The sequence below is a fragment of the Haemorhous mexicanus genome, chromosome 3, assembly GCF_027477595.1.
Source record: "Haemorhous mexicanus isolate bHaeMex1 chromosome 3, bHaeMex1.pri, whole genome shotgun sequence".
NCBI classification, from domain to species: Eukaryota; Metazoa; Chordata; class Aves; order Passeriformes; family Fringillidae; genus Haemorhous; species Haemorhous mexicanus.
In genome coordinates this window covers 52,179,983-52,201,526 of record NC_082343.1, presented here as the reverse complement: position 1 = coordinate 52,201,526, position 21,544 = coordinate 52,179,983, and the positions used below count along the sequence as shown (strand labels likewise).

Here is a 21,544-nt window from a genome sequence, read left to right as displayed (position 1 = left end):
TAAGATATTGAAGCCAGCTAAGAACGTGAGGATCAAATGCACCAACATCAAAATCACCCAAAAAGGACTCCAGATGACATCAGTGCACTGATAATGCCCTGTACTGCAGTGAAAGACCATAAGAAATCTGCAGGAATCCTGACAGTATTGTGTTGGGTAGAATTCCTTGCCAGCCTCAGATCTGCTGCCCAGACTTGTGGTTTCCACTTTCTTTTCCGCTTCAAACTGTGTGCTCCAGTCCCCCTCCTTTGTGTCAAGGCTTGCAAATGTGTGGTTGAGCAACAAATTGAAACAGCTTAATGATCCAGACAGAAACTAGTCACTTTCAGGGACAGGGTTTTCAGTCAAAGCCATCAGCTGCAGCTTTACAATTGCTTGTGCCAGCACAACATAGGGGAAGGGATATTAGTAGGGGCAGCTGCCTCTATAGAGGCAGCATCCAGGTCTCTCTCTCAATTCAGTGTGACTAGTGAGTTACACCACACAAGTGGAGATATCGTACCACCTCAAAGTGCTGGCCCACACTGTCGTATCTTATGTGCTCAGGGACCATGTCTGTCTTGAAATGGAAGCAATGAAAGCCTGTAAGATGGAATAGAAGTCATGTACTCTCAGTACGTCTCCTTTGCACATGGATGCATCTTTTCCTATGAAAAAAATTTCACAGAGCTAGATTAGAGAACAGTCATGCAGACGTTAAATTAGAAAAAAAGACTCAGCATCAATCACCAGTAGAGAGAGCAGACAGGGGTAGCTGGGATAAGGAGAGCAGGTGCTTCTCAAGTTGTCTGATCATGAAAAGGATTTGTGATACAGAATGACTACCTGAGTCACACCCTTTTCTGACAAACTACAAACTAAGCACAGTAACTTCTAAATATGTGAGAAACAAATCAAGGCCATTGAAGCAAAACACCAAGCCAGGATAACTTCTTATGCCAGAAAAAGTTTCTTTCCTAGAAAATATTAATAAACACACCTGTTCCGGAAAGGCTTTAAAAGAATTAGGTACAATCTCCTTTTCCAGGAGACTTTGATATTGATGTATTTGACTCTCACACTCTTTGCTAGTTTCAATATTTCACACTGAAACACAGTTTTAGTTTTTGAGCGTACCCAGAAAGATATTTGGATACATATTTTCATGATAAAAATGTCATTGTGCATTGGGAGCAAATTCTTATTGGTGGGTATTCTAGCTGTACACAGATCCAGTAAAGTCACCTGTAGTCTTTCATGCATAAAGTTTCAAAATCCCTTTGAATCCATTAATATTTTCTTGTATACACAAAAGTATATATTCACAATGTGTTTTGTATCTTGTCTTCTGTCAATATTGGCCCTTTGTATGGAAAGATAAAGGAAAAGCATCATATAAAAATGAGTAAGGGGAAGTGTTTTCCCCACCCCAACTTCCCTTATAATTTAGCTGAAGTAACCTTCAAACCACCTCCCAAGCTCTCTAAAATCCTTAGATGTTAAAAAACATCCTTAGATGTTTTGGAAAAACCAAACATCCTTGGTTTTTCCTTAGTTATTAGAGAACATAAAATATTACTGGCTTCCAGAAAAAATTGTGTAATAATTCAGTGATGGTCACAGGGAAATAAAACACAACTTACTTTTACTCTTCTGACAGCATAGGTATGACCAAGCAAGACGAATACTGGTTGCCGGATGTTCCTCAAATCCCAGCCTTTTAAGCTACAGTCAACTGCACCCGTTACCAGCAAGTTCTGATGATTTCATAAAACACATATATATCATGACAATTTAATTACTAAATTGTAGCAATGTATATGTTGGATAAAAAAAGTTAGATAAATCAAAAAATACAGATTCATAAATCATAAATGAAGTGACATCCCCAGTATGTAAATTAAAGAGCACAGAGAAACACAAACTGGTCTTCACTTTTGACTACTCTGCCCACTAGAGTTAAGCACAATCTCTGATCTGCTTGGGCTGACCATCTCCTAGACCAAAGCTCTTCTGGAGATGTAATAGTGAATGAGAGCAACAAAGCAACTAGGCACGTTTTCATGAAGAGAAGATGCAATAATGTTGCAGTAAAACCCCCTGCTATTTAATGAGAGTGGTTCAATTAGCAAAACAGTGGGATGAACAGTTTTATACCTCATCATATTTGCACCAGTCACAGCTCAAGACTTCAGCCTGGTGGGCTGGTATCACAAGTTTGACTCCTGGGGTTTTCACATCCCAAATTCTTAAAGTCTGATCACCTGAAACAAGAGAAATTGATTCAATGTTGTTACATCAGTTACAAGTTTCAGTTAATCCATTAGTGCTTAGCAGACAAGTGTTTCTTAGCTTTCTGATCTGCCCCTAAAGATCTATAGCATTTGTATACACCCTTCTTACAAATTCAGTTCCTAACAGTTTGTAAAGATATTGAAAGCTGCATCAACTGATGGGACAACTAAGCTTTTCAATATTTAAAATTGGGACCTTCCCATTAGCCCTGAATATTTAGCTTTGTGTCAGCAAAATGGATTCTCTAGCTCTCTAGCTTTCAGAGAGAGAAAATTAATTAGAATTTATTATTATGCTTATGTTTATTCAAGAGACAAATTTCATCACTAAAAGGTGATTAAAACACTCGTGATTTCTAGGAAGCATCCTATTTTCATGGGAAGCATGTACCAATGCTAGCTAATTTTAAAAAACACTGTTTTACGCTGCTATTGAAGAAATTATTGATAATTCCTTATAATTATTGTTTTCATGACCTTTATATACAAGCACTTGGATGGTTTAAATGCCCTGTTGGTCACTGATAAAGTCTACAGCTGGGCACAAGAAAAATCATAGCTCTTTTCAAGAAACTGGCTAGAGATCAAATAAAACCATGCCTAGAGCCACAGCAATATTCCTAATTGCACGAACCACCAGACCCTGCAGACTTCCCAAAAACAAAATTCCATGAAACATTTGGAAAGTTTAAATAAATAAGGCAGAGAGAGCTTGGTTCACTAAATATGACAAGTCCAGCCTTCTGACCACAGAGACCATGGGGAGCTTGCTCTGGAGTTGGCTGGCTCATCCTCAGTCCCCAGGACTGGGAGAGATGCTGCACTCTTGGTGAATAAATTCCGCATCTGTAAGGTGGGAACAACACCCAATTTCTCCCTGTTTTCACTCCCCTCCCCTACTGTCAGGAGGAAGACTGCTGCTCAGTACAGGGATAGCACTCCTGACAATGGCACCCTGCAGCCAGCTGAAGCCTCAAACATCGCTACAGAGCTTATAAAAACAGGGCAACATATGGAGAGGAAGAAACACGAGCAGCAGGGTTTTGGCAAAAAAACAGGTAGCACGCCCTGGATCCACTCTCCATTAGCCTTGCTAATCTGCTTGCCTGCAGAGGACAGTTCAGTTTGAGTTTTAAGTCTTTCTGAGATATTATAATGGACTTCTTAAAAAGCTTTTATTTTAATTTCATCAGATAATGTAGATTTGAAGGGGAAACACATATTTCACTACAGACAGGATCATTTTCCCCAAGCAAATAAATACATAAATCCAGGTGAACTAGAATGAACTGCTACAGAGATGCTACAGTAGCATTATGAGGGCCAAATGCATTTGGAAAACTTATTCAGCCAATATCAATTTTGACACTAAATGTAAAATTGCCCCAATTACTTCTTTTTTAATAGAAAACGCTGATGCATGAGAAAAGGAAAAATATGTTATTTTCCGGGGGTGGGTTTTTTTGTTGTTGTTGTTGTTGGTTTTGGTTTTTTTTTTTTTATTTGAAAATGCTAGACTTAGCAGTTATTAATTCTGGCTGGCACTATCTGTGAAATGTTTTTAACAGAGTAACACAACATGCAAGTGAACCTTTCTGTGAATAGAGAAAACTGATTTAAAGCCAAACAAAAATTCAATTTTTCCATTTAAGTGGAAAAATTAGATTATTTAAAAAAAAAAACCTGATAAAAAACCAGTGCAATCCTGACACAGTGCACATTTTAACAAACTTTTTTAAACCTCAAACTTATTTTCATCCATACATATATATTTACATTTCATTTCAACAAAAGCTGCAATTAAAAATTTTGCCATTTCCACATTTCCATGAGTACTACAAATACTGAGGATGCACTTCTTCTACAAAATAAAGCAAAAGTAGGATAATAATAACAGAAAGCACAAGGAAAGCACACCTAGTTCAATCATATTTATTAACAGACACTTCCAGCTGACATACCAAAGTAAGCAACCAGAAAAGTACCCAACATTTCCCCCCTAAAATATTTCTATTTTTGTAAGAAGCAGTTTCTCTATGGCAACAGATTTTTACTGGTCCATTAGATAATTTATTATGATTTCAGAATTGTTTATACATTGTACTTGCTTTCTTTCTTTCTAATGAATATTTGTGAAATCTTGGACGAATCAATAAAACTACACAATATACACTCATCTATTCAAAACTTTTCAATTGATGCTAATCTACAAGTACATCATTCTTATACACAAGATAAAGATTGCTAATGGGAATGACAATGTCTAACAGTGAAAAGATAAAGTTTATCCAAGATTTAAGTTTCATGTAGGTTTTATCCTATCTTTTTTATTCACAGATATATTTTACCCAAATTCATAAATCATAATCTCCAAAGTCCTGGGAGAACAATCAGCTAAGCAATCATTTCTAAACAGTGCAGAGGTATAAGAGTAACTAAAAAAAATAGCTAGCTATTTGGGAGGTTAATAAAACCCCATGAAAACCTTAAACACTATCTGAAGGGGAAAAAAATTCTAACTAGGACAAGTAAAATTTTTTTCAGGAACCAGCTTCCACTAGACAGGTTGCTCAAAGTCCTATCCAACCTGGTGTTGAACACTTCCACGGATGAGGCATCTACAGTTTCTCTGGGCAAACTGTTCTGGTGCCTCACCACCCTCAAAGTACAGAATTTCTTTCTAATACCTAATCTAAACCTACCCTCTGTCAGTTTAAAGCACTACCCCTGCTTCACTACATTCATTTGTAAAAAGACAAAACCATCACAATTAAAGCAGTGACACTGAATGATTACAAGTTTACATTACTTGCTGACTTACATGTATTTTTAAATACCAAACCAGATTAAATTATTTAGCCCAAATTAAACAGAAAATCTGTGAGAAAATTAAAAGCAGAACCCAAATCTCATGACTCTAAAAACCAATCTTTTTATGTGTGTTAAAATGATTGTGCTGATTGTTTCTATCACAGATAATTGTTCTGATTTTGGCTGAAATAGAGATATTTTTCTTCCAAGTAGCTGGTACAGTGCTGTGATTTGGATTTAAGATGAGAATAATGCTGATGACACACTGATGTTTTGGTTGCCACTTAGGAGTGCCTACACTAAGTCAAGGATTTGTCAGCTCCTCATGGTGCCCTGCCAGTGGCGGTGCTGGCACTGCACAAGAAGTTGGAAGGGCACTCAGCCAGAAGAGCTGACCAAAGGGATACCCACATGGCATCATGCTTAACCTACAAAGCTGGGAGAAGAAAAAAGGAGAAAGAGATGTTTGGAATGATAGCACCTTGTCTTCCCAAGTAACCATCATGCATGATGGAACCATGCTTTCCAAGACACACCAGAACACATGCCTGCCCATGGAAAGTGGTGAATTAATTCCTTGTTTTGCTCTGGCATTCACAGCTTTTGCTTCACCTATTAAACAGTCTTTACCACAACCCATGAGTTTTCCAGCTTTGACCCTTCTGATTCTCCCTTCATCCCACCATGGGGGAGTGACTGAGTGGCTGCGTGAGGCTGAGCTGTCAGTGGGGGTTAAACCAATACAACAGTACAAGAAAACTTAGAACAGGAACAATAAAGCTCATGGAATTCCACACAGAGACAGAAATAACAGTGACACAAATAACAGCTTCAGTTAAATTATCCAAGAGTACTACTGAATACACAAAATCTACCTCCATGTAGCACAACTTAACCTAGCAAGCACACATAATTACCACTGGAAACATACTTTCCAACTGGTAAATTTTAGTCTGATACAAAATGCTGTCAAGCTAAAAATTACAAGAGTCTTAAGTTATTTTAGGGAAGAGCCAAACTAATTTTTTTCTAAAAAGGAAAAAAATTAAAACAAAATAAAATAAAAATAAAATAAAAATTAAAATAAAAAAAATATTTTTTTTAAGTTAGTGAAATCTTTATTCAGTGTTTCCCAAGAGGATTATACACAAATCTTGGGATAATTTTTTTTTTTTCAAAATTGACCAGAGTTATGACTTATGATTAAGCCATTCTTAAGCAAATGGCAATATTGGTTAGATACCTACCTGTAACCCAAATGACACAACCCAGATTAATTTACTGTAAAACACTATGACTGATTATTTCTTCTGGACACTAAACCATTTTATAACAGGAGACTTTAATACAAAATACTATAACCTGAAAGTACTTTTTATTATAGCTTGTGCTACATACAGTTCTTTACCGTAATTAGCACATAGGGATGAACTGAGGGATGAACTCATTTCCTGAGAAACACTTCAGCTTGTACATTAGAAAATGATTTAGTAAAGCTTATTTGATGCGCTGCTTTTGGCTTGAGTAGGTTTAATTTTCTTCACAGTGGCTGGTGTGGGGCTGTGTTTTGGATTTGTGCTGAGCACAGAGTAAATATCAAGAAGTTTTTGTTATTGCTGAGCAGAGCTTACACAGAGCCAAGGCCTCTCCTGCTTTTCATACTGCCCTGCTGATGAGGGGGGTGGGGATGCACAGGAGACTGGGAGAAGACACAGCTGGGACAGGCGACCCCAACTGACCAAAGGCATATTCCAGACCTATGACATCATTCTCAGTATATAAAGTAGGGGAAAGAAGGAGGAAGTGGGAGGACATTTGGAGAGATAGTGTTTGTCTTCACAAGTCATCGTCACACATGATGGGGCCCTGCTCTCCTGGAGATGGCTGAACACCTGTCTGCCCATGGGAAGCAGTGAATTAGTTCCTTGTTTTTCTTTGCTTGTGTGCACAGCTTTTGCTTTTCCCATTAAACTGTCTTTATCTCAATCTATGAGTTTTCTCACTTTTACCCTACCTGCTCTCTCCCTGGTCCTACTGGAGGGGCTTGGTGGCTGGCTGGGGTTAAAACACAACACTGGAGCACAAGACTCGGAGGAATTCAATAATGTACTGGGTAAGTCATGAAGTAACAGATTGCAAATGAAAACACTCCCCTCAGATCACTACATAGATTTGACATAACAAACTAAAAGCAAGTAAATTGTATTTCAAAAGCTTCTAGCATAAACAGCAGTTTGGCTGAACTGCACCAAGCCACAGTAACTGCACAGTCAGCTTGCTCTCTAGATGCTTGATTTGTACAAGCATTTGTACAAATTGAAGCATCTTATTCTTTTATCCCTTTAGGGTCTGGATTTCAAAAATAACCATTTTTTTGCAAACTCTTAAACCTTTTTCACTATGGCATTCCTCCTAACACATTGAACAGGAAAATAACCAGGAGTCACAAGAAGCAAAAAGTGGACCCACACTGTATACAAATGGATTGAATATAAGCCTCTAGAAAAAAATGCTTTGGAACTCATGAGAAAGCAATGTCATAGCCAAACAGCAGATTATTTCTTCCTTTTATGGAACCTCAACAAATATAAGCATCTTTGGAATTACTTGTCTGCAAGTCCTACACTCCAATGGCTCTTTCTTTTGCTCACTGCTACTTCTGAGGCAGAAATGTGAGCTGAAACTTTAGAAAACTGATGTCAAAACCTGACAACCCCAAATTTTGATCCAGAAACACAAAAAACACCTCTGCTGAGAAGCTGCACTATTTCAGTAGCACGTGTCACTAAATGTACACCTCCCCCAGCTCATTACTTCATGCAAAATAATTTGTTTAATCAATTTTTTTTTTACAATTTGCATACTAAACACAGAAAGGTGCACCAAGACTACATGCCAGCCTGATCTATGAAACTACAGCTTGACAACCCCTTTACTACACACATTTATCACCAAGAGACCAGCAAGCAAGAAGAGACTTTTTAAAAGGCAACTCACTAACTCAGGGCTGGCAGTAAAACAATATGAGATAAACAATGGTTTTTAGTTTCAACATTAAAGTCTAGCACTCAATGAGGGCTTACAAGGGTGGGACCTGGATTTACAGATTCATTTGTAAAGCAGCAAAGCTACAGTCATCCAACACTTTTGTCAACATAATAAATCAGAAATTGTCACACCTTATTGTGATACAAGAAAAATTTTTGCCCTGGGGTTTGAGTCTGAAAAACTAGTCTTTAAGCAAAGAATATAATTAATTGATCTATTCTGATGAATACAGACATTGTCAGATAGATTTCAAAAAAAATTCTTTTCCGTATTCATGAATTAAGATGTTATTAAAATTATGTACCTGCCCTGATCAGTAAATTTAAAGACTGATTTAAAAAGGAAAGCGGCATTAAAACTAAGGCCCCAGTATTTAATAAAATAGCTATCAGTCATTCTAAATCTGGGCTTTGTTAAATCCAAAACATCCATATTTTGATTTGTCAGTGTTGTATCTGTACTGAAGAATACTTGCAGATAACGTTAAAATGGTATTTATTAAGTACTTTATACTGTTAAAGGACAATAAACCCAATTGATACTAAAAAGGATACCTTCTTTATAAACTACAGGACTAAGCAAGGCCTATTGCTCTGCAGTTGTGGAGAATCATTTAGTAGAACTGATTAACATTTGACTAAATACTATTGTTGTGTGCATTTCTAACGTTCTTTATGTGCTTCTCACCAATTTGCTCTCTGGGTTAAAAAAAAATAAATCTAGGCAAATGACATAATGACTCATTAAACCCCTTTAGCCATGAGGCTGCTGTTAATGCTGTTAGTGGCTTCATGTCACTTCTTTAATGACATTTTCCACATCAGTGTGTTTCCAGCATAAGGCAGACATTGACCAGGGCTCTGGTTTGGTGCCACATGTACACCTGAACATCCTGCTTATCTGCTCAGAAATTGTTACTGACATCACAACAGCACCTATTTACATATCCAGAATAACCAGTTTGCTCTGTTACTATTAACTCCCAATTTAATTGAAAAAACAAAAACCAAACAAACCAAACCAAACCCCCCCCCCCCCCCAAAAAAAAGGCCATTTACTTTCAGGTTTTGGAGTACAAATGATTGTGCATGAAGACAAGAGCATGTAAAGTACCTCACACATCCCTGTAAATATTAAAAGTTTATTAGGTGCTGAATAAAACCTAATTTGACTGAAGCATGAGACATATATATCTTCTGCAATTCACTTGCATTTTATTGTCCACTGCAGACAAGCTCAGTTGTCTTGTATGTATTCAGAATGGAGACTTAATGAAGCAAAAAAAGTTATACCCAGTACCAAATTATTTCTCAATTGCTTTTTATTTCCATCTTGGATTTTTCATTTTCTTCACTTGTATTCCTTTTCTAGTCTCCTAATAGCTTGAGAAAAAGCCATATTTCAAAATCAAATATTAGCTTCAGGCATAGGTTAATCCTTTTGAACAGCTACTTTACTGTTTATTGCTATTTTGCAATTCTGTACGGTTTTCTGTTTTCAGTGTTCACAAACTAATTAGTTACATGGAAATTAAACTTCTGCAGGATTCTATGGGGATTCAAAAAAAGGCAAAAAATGGCAGGGGTGTGGCATGCAATATGTTTTCAGACCTTCTTTCCCCTTGCTTACTTCCTTTAAAAGAAAAAAAAGAGTGCATTTTTTTACTTACATTTAGTTTAATCTAAAGTATTTAAAGAGCAACATTTTTTCCAATCTGTGGTTTACAACATACCTAATTTATCTTACTCATATATGCAGAATTGAAGATGCAGCTACATGAAACAGTTCATTCCTCAAGCATTAGAACTACACTATTAAGATAGCAGTAAGTACATGGTTGTGAGTTGGTATGTGTGAGGTGGGATGAGAAAGGAGACAGGTGGGGCAAAAGAGAGGAAATAAAAGACACAGACACCCTAGAATCCCAAAGCAGTACAGACTCCTTCAATAAAGGTATGGTTCAATAATCTTTACCAACATCCAAAAAAAGCTATTGTTTTTAAAAGTGAAGAAACCCAAGTGAGATGAAAAGAAGTACATAAAGTTTCCCTCCAGATGCATTTCAGTTACTAATTTTCAAGACAATAAAAAGTTGCAAAATAAGATACCACAAAACTGCAGGTCAACCTTTCCAGCAAGCACATCCCAAAGAAGGGAACAGCTCTAAATTTGACACAGTACTATCACATTGAGATTCAAGTTTCTCTCCAGCTCCAACTTTAGCTCAATAGAAGATGAATCATCAGTGAAATTTAGCTTTCTGTCCCATGATTTTCTGTCATCCTCATAGAGTATGCAGATCATAGCAAGTTTTAAATGAGGACAACCAGCCTCCTTGAACAGTTCCACTTTACTTTCATCAGATACCTTGACTGACAGAGTAGAATGTCACTAAGCACTGAACAATAAACGCTCTGAACACCAACTGTGTGATATACCTTTTTTACAAGGAAATGGCCTTTATACACAGAGCTAGAGGGTCATGAATCCTTCTACTACCCACAATCCTTCTGACCAAAAAAATTACTGCCAATATGTATTTTCTGTAGTGAAACAATCCAATCAAACCACAGGAAAATTTCAATGCAAACAATGCAAACACAAAACCTTTTCCACATCAGCATGTCATGATTTCTATGTCATTTCATCTAGAAGTACACCAGACATTTTATTTTGGAAACTGTAAGAAAGTTCACCATCATTTTGAAGATTTCTTCTTCTAAAATCTAATGATTTTATACCCAGAATTACACTATCAGTGTACTGATAGCAGATTTTTATTTCACACCCAAGTGAGAACATCACACTTAGAGAAGAAAAAGACACATTATTATCTGTCTTTTGTGCATGTTGTTTTTCCATCAATGAGTGAAAACTGACTGCAATTAGCTTTAGGCTGTAGCAGCACATTAGTCCCTTTCAAGCATCAAAGTAAAAATTCACAAAAGAGTAGGAACTCTGTAGTGTTCTAGTCAAAACTTCCAACAGCTGCACCCACTGAGTCACTCAAAGATCAGATCAATTGTTGTACCAAATTTAGGTACCACAGCATACAGCATCTAACAATCAATGTTTCCCAAAATTGTTCAAGCAATGTATTAGAAGAAAGTTTGGCTACATATCCTAGAGGTTCAAATATGAAATAATTAGTTGCATCAGCAAAGCCCTTTTGTTCATCTAGAATGGCAGAAATTTTATATGGCTAAGACTATCATGGTCAGGAGGGTTCTAAGCAGGACTTTAAAGAAAACATTCCTTAGAACTTGCAAAAAACACTTAAGCACTTAACCTTGACCAAATGGTACTTAGGTACTTATTTTGTTTGTAGTATACAGAGAGGTGCATTTCAGTAGAACTGTTCATACAGTGTACAGAGCTCAATCCCATAAGTTTCTGCACATCGTGCTAGACAGGTATCCAGCACATAATGTGGAAAAACCTCTGCTCCAACATTTGGCTTTCAAGCACAACTACATAGAACAAATAAATGTTACTCATTCAACATTCTAGCTAAACTCTGCAGGCAGAATCAGATGGAAACAGCCAGACTGAAATTTTATGAAAGCAACATGTACTTTTTCATCTGACTTCCCAGAAGAGGGAAGACTAGTATCTGCGTGTACACACTGTCTCTCCAACTTCAGTAACAGGAAAACATAGTTATGTTTACCCTCTTGATATTAGAGACAAACAATTTCTATTCAAATCAGTACAGAAGTACAACAGATATGAAATCTGAGAAATTTAGGTCACCAGAATTAATCTATCAATATTTGTATTATGACAGTTCCTTCTAGCCCTTTTACTTCCCAGGCAAACTCTGTGCCTCACAGCACCTCTCTCCCAGTAAATCATCAGTTGGGCCCCATGTATCACTGCAGAGCTCTCCTTGTGCCTCTGAAGCAGTAGCAGTGTTTGGAAAACACTACCACCTCACCTCTTTGCCTCTGTGTACACCCAATTCAACTGTGATTGTATTTACCAGCAAGACCTGTAGCCCTTGTCAAAGCAGAGAACAAAAATTGATTGAACAAGGCAGAGAGATATACAGAATTGCTTAAAAAAAGCTCAGTGGGAACTGACTATATTTCTCACAGAGTTAACAGTCTACCAACACTTGAGATAATTTGAACAAAAACATAGGCCAAAACACAAAATAAAGTATACAACATGATTTAGTGGTCAATAACAAGTGCGAGATTAATGGAAGAGCGATCCATAAAATAACAGAAAAAACTTCTACAAGGTCACTGCTAGAAAACTGCTGATCCTCATTTAAATGGCCAAGAGGATGATCTACTGACTGTAACAGAGCCTACAAATCCAGCTGCAGCAATACACTTACCTTTCCTTTTTCCGTCTTTACAGAATAAGTGTATATGACACACACTACCATCTGCTGGAAAAAGTGCTGAATTGATGTACTAACACAGAAGGCAGCTTCTGGGCTACTGTTGGAAGAACCTCTTTACCATCAGGCTTACCTGAGGCAGATGCAAAACAACCTGGGATGTGTGGAGACCATATAGTGCTGTAAATGACTGCTTCATGGCCTTTAAAAGTGCATAATGACTTCCCCACAGCTGGATCCCACTGAATAAAGGAAAAAAGAAGACTGTTGATATTGAGATACACTTTTGATAAAAAATAGAAGGTTTCATACATTGAAAAAAAACCAACTTTATACAGAAAGGATTAGATGAATGTTTTTAAAAAAAAGGCATTTATACGCTTAAACTAGTATCATCTGAGAGTTTAAGCCACCTCTCAAATAAAGCAGAATTTCAGCCGCAGGATAAAAATAATCAGGAAAAGAGAATCCATGTTGTTTCTTAACACAAAGGACTATGAGATCCAAAAGAAATCACACTTTTCACCTTCAACAGAAAACCGACATACCAGCTTGGCTGTTTGATCCCATGAACCAGACACCACTAGCTGCTCTCCTCTAGTTTGGCTCCAGTCAACACTATATGCCTGTAAATGACACAAGAGCATAGTTTAGAAGGAGCATTAGAATACAAGTTTCAGGCTGTAGTTAGCCAGAATTTCACAAAATAGACTTGGACTTGCAGATTGCATCCTAGTCAGCTGAGAAACCACACCACTGAAGCACAGCAAAACTTGCCAACAATACCATTTACGTGAACAAAAATTAAATGTAGCCTCTCAGTCAGACATTAAAGGTACATACATGCTAAGAAAAGTATCTGAAAAAGCAAAGATGGGCCAAAATGGAGGAAAAAGAAAAGTGTGAGAATGGAAACTGAGGTAATATTTAGCTATTTCTGAGCATTTTCCTTTCTAAGAAATATTTCAGTCTATGCTAAATCCAGCTTAGATGAACTGGTTTTCATCTATTTGCTTATCTTCCAGAAGTTGAACACAACCACTGCCCCGAAAAAAACAAGCTGCTTTATCTACAACTATCCTTTTTTTATTTGACAAAGTCCTACTTCCCATATACTGAAAGCCATACTGCTCTAGAAACATTTCACACAGCAGCTCAATAAGTATTTGGTTCTCCCATTCATATTTAAGATTTTCAAGAGAGAAGAAGATCTTTGGGAAACATGCACCCGTGTCACACAATCCACGTAGCTGGCATTCAATACATCGTACGTGGGATGTATCAGATCTACTGCACAGATAAGGCAAAGCACACACGGGGCTCCCAGCTCACTCCCATGCTATCAGCACATAGATCTGCAGAGCACGTGCTGTGACACAGGCCTGGCACATATGGCACACAGGGCTGGCACTGCTCAGCGCTCTGCAGCTGCAGCAGAGGCAGCGGGACCTGGGCAAACTCTGCTTCAGGCAAGAATTACCAGCAGAACAGACAACAGGCTCAGGAAAAACAAGAGATCCTGTCCATTTGGCGTGTGACAGGTCTAGGTAATAGGGAGAGGATGAAAAGAAGATAGTTCGAATAACCCAGTAAGGTTCACTTTTACTCTTCTTTCTTTCTCATGTCATTCTCCAACATAAACTTATAGACACTTCAATGGAAGCCGTGTTGAGCAACTGGGACAGACTAATAACACAGCATAAACCTTAGCTGTTAATCTTTTAGTGTTTTATCTTCAATCATAAAATAAATGAACCCTAGCTTATTCCTAAACAGCAGCAAGAAATGCCTCAGGCAAGATGAAAAAAATGAAGGAAAAAAAGATGTAAAACATACAAAATAGCTTAAAATAAATGTTCAGGTTCACTTTACAAGACAAATTTAATTCAGGCATTCTATTATCTCACAATACAGTGAGATTTCACCAAAACCAAAGTAAATTAGACTAATTTATTCATAAGAGTCAGCAATTGGCTAGTGCTGGAAAAAAACTCATTGTCCTTTGATAATGCAAATTCACTTTTAAATTAAAAATCCACATTCTTTTTGAGAAGGAACAATGATCTCATTTAGAAAAAAAAGAAACAGTTCCCTGTCAGTCATGCATTAGAAATAATATAAAATGGCAGTGACAAAACTGCCATTAAAAATGTCAGATAGGGATTAAGGATTAAGAAGGTAGTGAGAACACTGTCTGCACCAGGGTTTGCCAGAAATTGCTAGGTAAATTCCTTCTGAAATCTATCCTCTTAACACAAGTTCATAAAGAATCAATACAAACCTTTCATATCTCACAATAAACTCTCACTCAGCCCATGTTTCCTATACTGTCTTTCTGAGCACAGTTGAATATGTCCACCTCCCATGCTACCAGCTCAGCTAAGACATAGACACAGAAATGTTTATTTCACAAACAACAGATGGTGTAACAGAACCAAATAAACCTACTGACACAATTTCAATGAGAAAATGACCGAAACAAACAAAACAAAATTGGTACCATGCTTCACCTACATCTTTCTCTAACTACTATCAGCCTTTGAACATTATCAAAATCCTGATCACAACTAGAAACTCTTCCCTCAAAATTCTCAGTTTATACAGTTAGTGTATTAAACCAAAGTACAAAAACTACAAGGAAGTAAGCTACAGAAGATGGGCTCTTGTGTAACTACAGTCACTCAGCTTTTAGCTTTGTGCTTCATATCTGAAAAAATCTTGAGGTTTTTGGGAATGAAATTTAATTCACTCAATCAGTTTTTTGACTGCATATCTACTAGATTATTTTATTAAGATCTATGTCCTTTAGATAAAGTATCAGTGCAATCAGTAAAATGCAGGCTGAAACTCATTGCATCTTAAATTCAAAGACTTAAAAGAAGTGAGTGGAGGGTCAGAAGGAAAGCTTAAAAAAAGGGAAGAAAAATCACTTTAGGGAAGATATATGTACTACAGAATAAATATCCTTAAAACTATGCAAATATTTATGAACCTGAATATAATATTATTTTCTACCCATACACCACTGCACAAAGAAACTGAGATTTTAAGAAAATCCCATGCAACAGTATCAAACCAAGGCTGAAAAAGCATACACACAGTCCCAACATTTGACTGCTGTTATTTGAGTAGGATCTCACAGATGCTAGGAGGGAAAAGGATAAGCAGATCTGAGTGCAACTCACTTGCCAAGGATCTGCATAATGTGTACCACTCCACAACCTCAAGAATAAGACTGATAAGCTGTCTGATTTAGACCAATCTAATAAGGCTCTCTAAAAATCACAGCATAACTGCAGTAACTTCATACATCACAATGGTTACTTAGGCTGTAAGGAACCACAAATGTTATTTTCTGAATATATTAGATTTAGGTAATCAAGCAGCACCTACTACAGTGTATGAACATGCACAAGAATATGTACATTCACTTTATATTCAAGTTATTAATTCAAACCACAGACCCAAAAAAGTTAGAAAATAACAAACTGCTTTTGATTATAAGACTACAAAAAATATTTTAATTATTCAAACATAGGAGCGTCCATTACATTTTTTAAGTTTGCCTGATTTACCTCCAGGGTGTGCTCCTTATAGACTTGCAGTGGACCTTTGGTTTTAGCCATATCCCAGATTTGTAGAGATCCATCTCCACTACAAGTGATCAACATGTTTTCATTGGTCTCACTCCAGGTCACATCAAACAGGCCATCATTCCAGTCAAAACTAAATTGGAAAAATGAAGATATTTGTCTGTGAGAAAGCCTGACATAAAAGTCTGGACTAGTTCCATGCAAAGAAAGTCTTTAAATTGCCCTTTTTACCATTCTAAACAGCATTTTTACATATTTGAGTTTCAAGTGATTTTCCTATGAATTTACTTTTTTGAATGTCAGTGTCTACAACCATATGCCAGAATAGATTGATTAAGTTAAAACATAAATGAGCCAAGGATCTTCCACACACAAAGAAGGAACTCTGATTCCAGTCTAAAACTTGCCACGCAAACAGAGGTACAACATGACCCAGTCTGATTTATGGCTTCTCCAGAATGTAAGATTTCTAACAACTGTGGTAAAGAAAGAAATAAAACTCTCTTGGGAGAGCCTTATCCAAGTCACACCACTATGAATCTGAGTCACGATGAAAACCCAACAGAAACACAGTAATGAATATACTGAAGACCTCCACACTCCCTTGAAAATGCTTCCAACACACCAACAATTCACCATATGGTATCTGATGCCATCCATTAGTTACTCTGCGACAGCTACCAATTACTGCAATATTATCTGACGAGAAAAAAGAATTTCTTTACCTCCTTTCCACTGAAGCTTTAGCTAAGCTTAGGTCAAATTTGATGGCACTCTGCAATAATGATCAGGTGCACATGGAACACTTTGTTAAACAACACAGTCTGTGGGTCAGGAACTTAAGAGGACTTTCTACCACAAAATACGTGGAGTCACTGAAAACAGAAATTAACTGTACTAAACCAGAGTACTTACCAGAAGTAACAGAGTCTTGAACATCTTCAAAGAGTCTTGTTTCACAATTATGAATCAAAAAAGGTTTCTCGGCATATGATTAATTATTTTTAAGCATCTCCACATCAGCCACCTTAATCTAAACAATCACTGTTTCAAGACTTTCCTTAAAACATTTTAGGTTAATAACAGACAAGAATTAAACCCCCTCCTTTCTAATCTTTCTCCTCCTTCTATCCACAATAAAATCAATCTCCTTAAAACCCCCAGAAAATTGTATCTCCTAGGAAGGACCTCCATGACTTGACGTAGCTTCCTGCTCTATTTTCAGTATAAATCAATCATAAGGGCATAAATCTAGGTGTCAAGCCACTATTCCTAAAAAGGCAGAACTTATAATTTCAAGCTAGGGCAGAGAAGCTACTCTTAATTCACATTGTCAGTTTTCTACAAAATGGTTTACACTATGGAAATGGTGCAAGCCAGATGATTTCCCATAACAAAATCGATGCAACGTAAACATATCTTTTGTACTGTATGTAAATACAAATACATAAATTTCTATGTAAATAAAAAGATCTGCATTTAGTAGTTACTTCAGAATTGAAAAAATACTTGATATCACTAAAAATAACCAAAAATATTTCAGTTGTGCCTGGTACTCACAAGCACAAAGTAAGTTTTTATCTTAGAAAAATAAAAGATAAACCTGTATTACCTCCTGAGCAGAACAATCCCAGCTTCGTTTTGTTCCAGCACTGCCAGAGTTCCACAACCTAAACCAGCAAAATGAAACAAAACATCACAACTAGTTCCCCAATGCCAAAGGAAACTGGGGTGGTTCTGAAGTAGCTTCAGTGTGCAAACACAGAGGGCACGTGAATTTTAAGAAGCCTTAAAATTACTTAGCCTTAAAACAATTACTTGCATAATTAAACATCTTGTGGTCTCATGTTCTCTAAAACAGTAATGAATTTACATCACATTGTTCTGGTTTAATTTTGGTTTTTTGGTGGTGGTGGCTTTTTTTTAGCTTTTTTGTTGATTTTTTTTTTGTTTTGTTTTATTTTACTCCAGTGTATCTGTTGGTGAGGTTGAAAAAGACTTGCTTATAAAGCATAAAAGTGCATTTTCCCTTGGGCCTCACATGACAGACATACCAACAGAGAGCTCCCTTTTGTCATTTTGATAACACAGCAGACCAAACACTTTTTTCACCCCCACCTGAATAAAGTAATACAAACACAGCTCGCCAGAAACTAAATAAATAATTTAGTTCTGATAAAACACACATGGGTTCTGCTTCCTCATCTGATGGGGATATTGTTAAAGTAATTCTACACTTGGAATTTGTTTTTTTAAATTAATGTTTTGGGGAGCAATATTCCCGCTGGAAATGAAAAGGATGCCAGTATTGAAGAACACCCAGCTTGGCTCTCTCAAGAGACCACGGGGTCACCAGGGCCTGCCTGGACGCTCAGGGACTAAAACAAGAACAGCTGGAGCTGGAGGCGCAGAATCACAGAACAAGCTGAGCTGGAAAGGACCCACCAGGATCGAGTCCAGCTCCCGGCTCTGCACAGCACCATCCCAAAGAGAGCATCGAGAGCATCGTCCGAACACTTCTTGATCTTCTGTCCGACTTGGTGCTGTGACAGCTTCCCTGGGGAGCCTGTTCCAGTGCCCAACCACCCTCGGGGAGAAGAACCTTTTCCTAACATCCAACCTAAGCCTCCCCTGACACAACTTCAGGCCATTCCCTCGGGTCCTGTCACCGGAGAAAGTTATCTTCAGACATTTTATTCACACTGTGTACGCCTTTACTACCACATTTATTCTCGACCCTATCAAATGAGCGCTCCTCCCGAGGGCGTTGTGAAAGCACCGGGGCAGCAGCGGGCTGGGAAGAGGCGGATCACGCCGGGCTGTGGAGGGCGAGGGGCAGCGCCCTCGACACCCCCGGCCCGCCCGCGGGGCACAGCCGCCGCCTCACGGCAGAACAAACGCAGCGGAAAGGGAAGTCGTCCCCAAATGCTTTGGCGTTTGACAGACACCGTCTGTCCTTCCGCACACCCACGTTTCCAGCCTCCTCCTCCTCCTCCTCAGCCACGTTCCCGGTCACCCCCGCCGCGCCGCCCCCCGCACCTGCCATGCCGTAGTACTGCGCGGCGGCGCAGGCCACACGCCCCGGGCAGTATGGCGAGAACTCCACCGCGTACCCGTGCAGCCCGGGCAGCCGCAGGGCGCCCGTGCCCGCCGCCGTGCCCATGGCCCCCGCCCGGGCCTCCGCCGAGCCGCGGAGGAGCCGCGGAGGAGCCGCGGAGGAGCCGCCGCACCCCCGGCCCCGGCGGAAGCGCCCGCCCGCCGGGCGGTGCCGGAGCCGCGGCGCCGCCACCGCCATCTTTGGCCATGGCAGGGGCTGGCCCAGCGCTGGCAGCGCGGCGAGCCGGGGAAAGCCGGTGCTCGGGATCGCCTGCTGCGCAGGAGGAATCCCTGCCGAATTTCAGAAACAATCCGCACTTTTATACGCCACATCGATCGGCTCGGTGTGTGTGCATCAGCTTGAATACATCAGATGTTCTGTCATAAGTATGTGTGTTAGCTTTCATTTTTCCTTTTAAAAAGACCTTCTAAGCTGTTCATTCTCCTAATTTATTGAATAGATCTGCATATTTTATCATTCTTCTCAGTATGAAATTGTTCTTTATGGAAGTCCTTTTATGAATAAACTTCTTAATACCTGTGACAACTTCTGTTTAAGTCAGTGGGAATTTTGCTTTTGAAAGGAAAAGGTGGGTAAGGGGTGTTCAGGCTTAGAAAATTAATAGCAGAGCAGCAGCTGCAGCTTTTTCCTATATTATATCCTATATATAGCCATATCTGTGTCCCTTAAAATACAGCAACTGATATTATTCCAGTTCGACACAGACCACCCTAATTAGTAACAACGACCCATATATGTGTTTAAAGATAAAAATGCAAAAGTATCGTTTTACACTTTCAGAAGTTACAGCAAAGGCAGAGTAGATTATTTAACCACAGATACCTCATGGAACTTAGACCATAGTTACATACTCCTGCTACCTGCCCTTATATTTAAAATTAAACCTTGACTACAAAATCCACTGTAAAGCCACAAAAATATCCATTTGCTTAAACTGGCTCTCAGATGCAGAATTAGATGGTTCTACTCATTCTTCAGTTTGTAATAAAAATGAAAACAAATATGTTTATAAATAGCCTCCAGGATTTTAGAATAAAATCAGTTCAGTGCAAGTAAAGCTCAGTTTCATGTATCCTTTGGATTACCACAGCAGTTCTCAAAGCCTCATAACTGGCAATTTATAAGCTTCATTTATTGACATCATGTGAGATCAGGTTTTTTTTTAACCCTGAGGCAAAGGAATACCTTACAGAATTGGCTGCTCCAGGCCAAATTCAGCCAATTTTAGCTTCAGTGGAATCTTTTTACATCAATTTATCTTTTCAAAATGCAAGTTACAGGACAGTTTTTGAGCAAGTGTTTTTAAAGCAATTGCCCTTTGTGGCTGGGATGTCAATAGCAATTCTTGAAAAGACACAAGGCCGCCACTGGGGTACAGTAAGTAAATCTGGACACTGTCATTTGCAGTGTGTCAGGGAGTAACGATGCTTCATGGTGTAAAGTCCAGTTATTCTATAGATAATTTATCACTGAATTGGAAAGATTTCATCAAGTGCCTTTTTTTCCAAGCTGGCTGATCTTTTGTAATGAGTGAAATTCTGCAAAGAGGTTATGCAAGCAGGAACCTGCTCTTATCAGTGGCCCAGCTTTATTTTAAAGACACAATTAAAAGAATTTTCATAGACATAATGATCAAGAAGTGGATGAAAGGTTACAAGGAAGTCCTGAGAGAAGAACTAGTTCTCAAACATTTTTTTCACAGACAAACTTGTGAATTCTAGTTTTGAAGATCCACGGAAGTAGAAAGCAAAATAATACGGTCAGTGAAAGTATTTGAATAGGATGGTTTCAAGGTAGAATAACAAAAGAAACAAAAGCTATTTTACAGGCAAAGAGAGAAGGTCCCAAAAAATGAAGTTGCTAAACATGACTATTTCCTCCTCAGCCTCTGGGCAGCTGAGTAAATTCAAGAAACACCAAGGACCCCCAGTCATAGCAGCATTTTATATGCAGCTACTCAAACCAAATGATCTACCAGCGAGCTCCTTTCAGCTAACACCGAATCACAGAACTTGTTAAGTTGGAAAAGGCCTCTGAGATCACCAAGTCCAACCTATGACTGAACACCACCTTGACAACTAGACCATGGCACTTGGTGCCACATCCAGGCTTTCCTTACATACCTCCAGGGACAGTGATGCCACCACCTCCACGGGCAGACTATTCCAGTGTCTAATCACCCTTTCTGTAAGAAATTGCTCATAACGTTCATCTTAAACTTACCCTGGCTCAGCTTGAGGCCACTTCCTCCCATCCTGTCAAAAGTTGTGGGGGAGGAGAGGCTGACCCCTACCTGCCTACACCCCCTTTGAAGGTGTTGTAGAGATTGATAAGGTCTCTGAGCCTCCTC

The 21,544-nt window shown here is 38.5% G+C and overlaps 1 protein-coding gene across 1 annotated transcript in view; it reads right to left on the bottom strand.

Moving 5' to 3' along the window:
• Nucleotides 1–19,300, bottom strand: part of PEX7 (peroxisomal biogenesis factor 7) — a 40,757-nt gene extending 21,457 nt beyond the window's left edge. Inside the window, exons 1-7 of the mRNA XM_059841800.1 lie at nucleotides 19,116–19,300; nucleotides 17,689–17,746; nucleotides 16,059–16,209; nucleotides 13,032–13,109; nucleotides 12,617–12,725; nucleotides 2,137–2,243; nucleotides 1,623–1,736 (exon numbers count right to left, since the gene is read on the bottom strand). Coding sequence (XP_059697783.1) covers nucleotides 1,623–1,736; nucleotides 2,137–2,243; nucleotides 12,617–12,725; nucleotides 13,032–13,109; nucleotides 16,059–16,209; nucleotides 17,689–17,746; nucleotides 19,116–19,239 — 741 coding nt within the window. The 5' untranslated portion in view covers nucleotides 19,240–19,300. The remainder of the gene's footprint in view (nucleotides 1–1,622; nucleotides 1,737–2,136; nucleotides 2,244–12,616; nucleotides 12,726–13,031; nucleotides 13,110–16,058; nucleotides 16,210–17,688; nucleotides 17,747–19,115) is intronic.
• Between the last annotated feature and the right edge of the window lie 2,244 nt (nucleotides 19,301–21,544).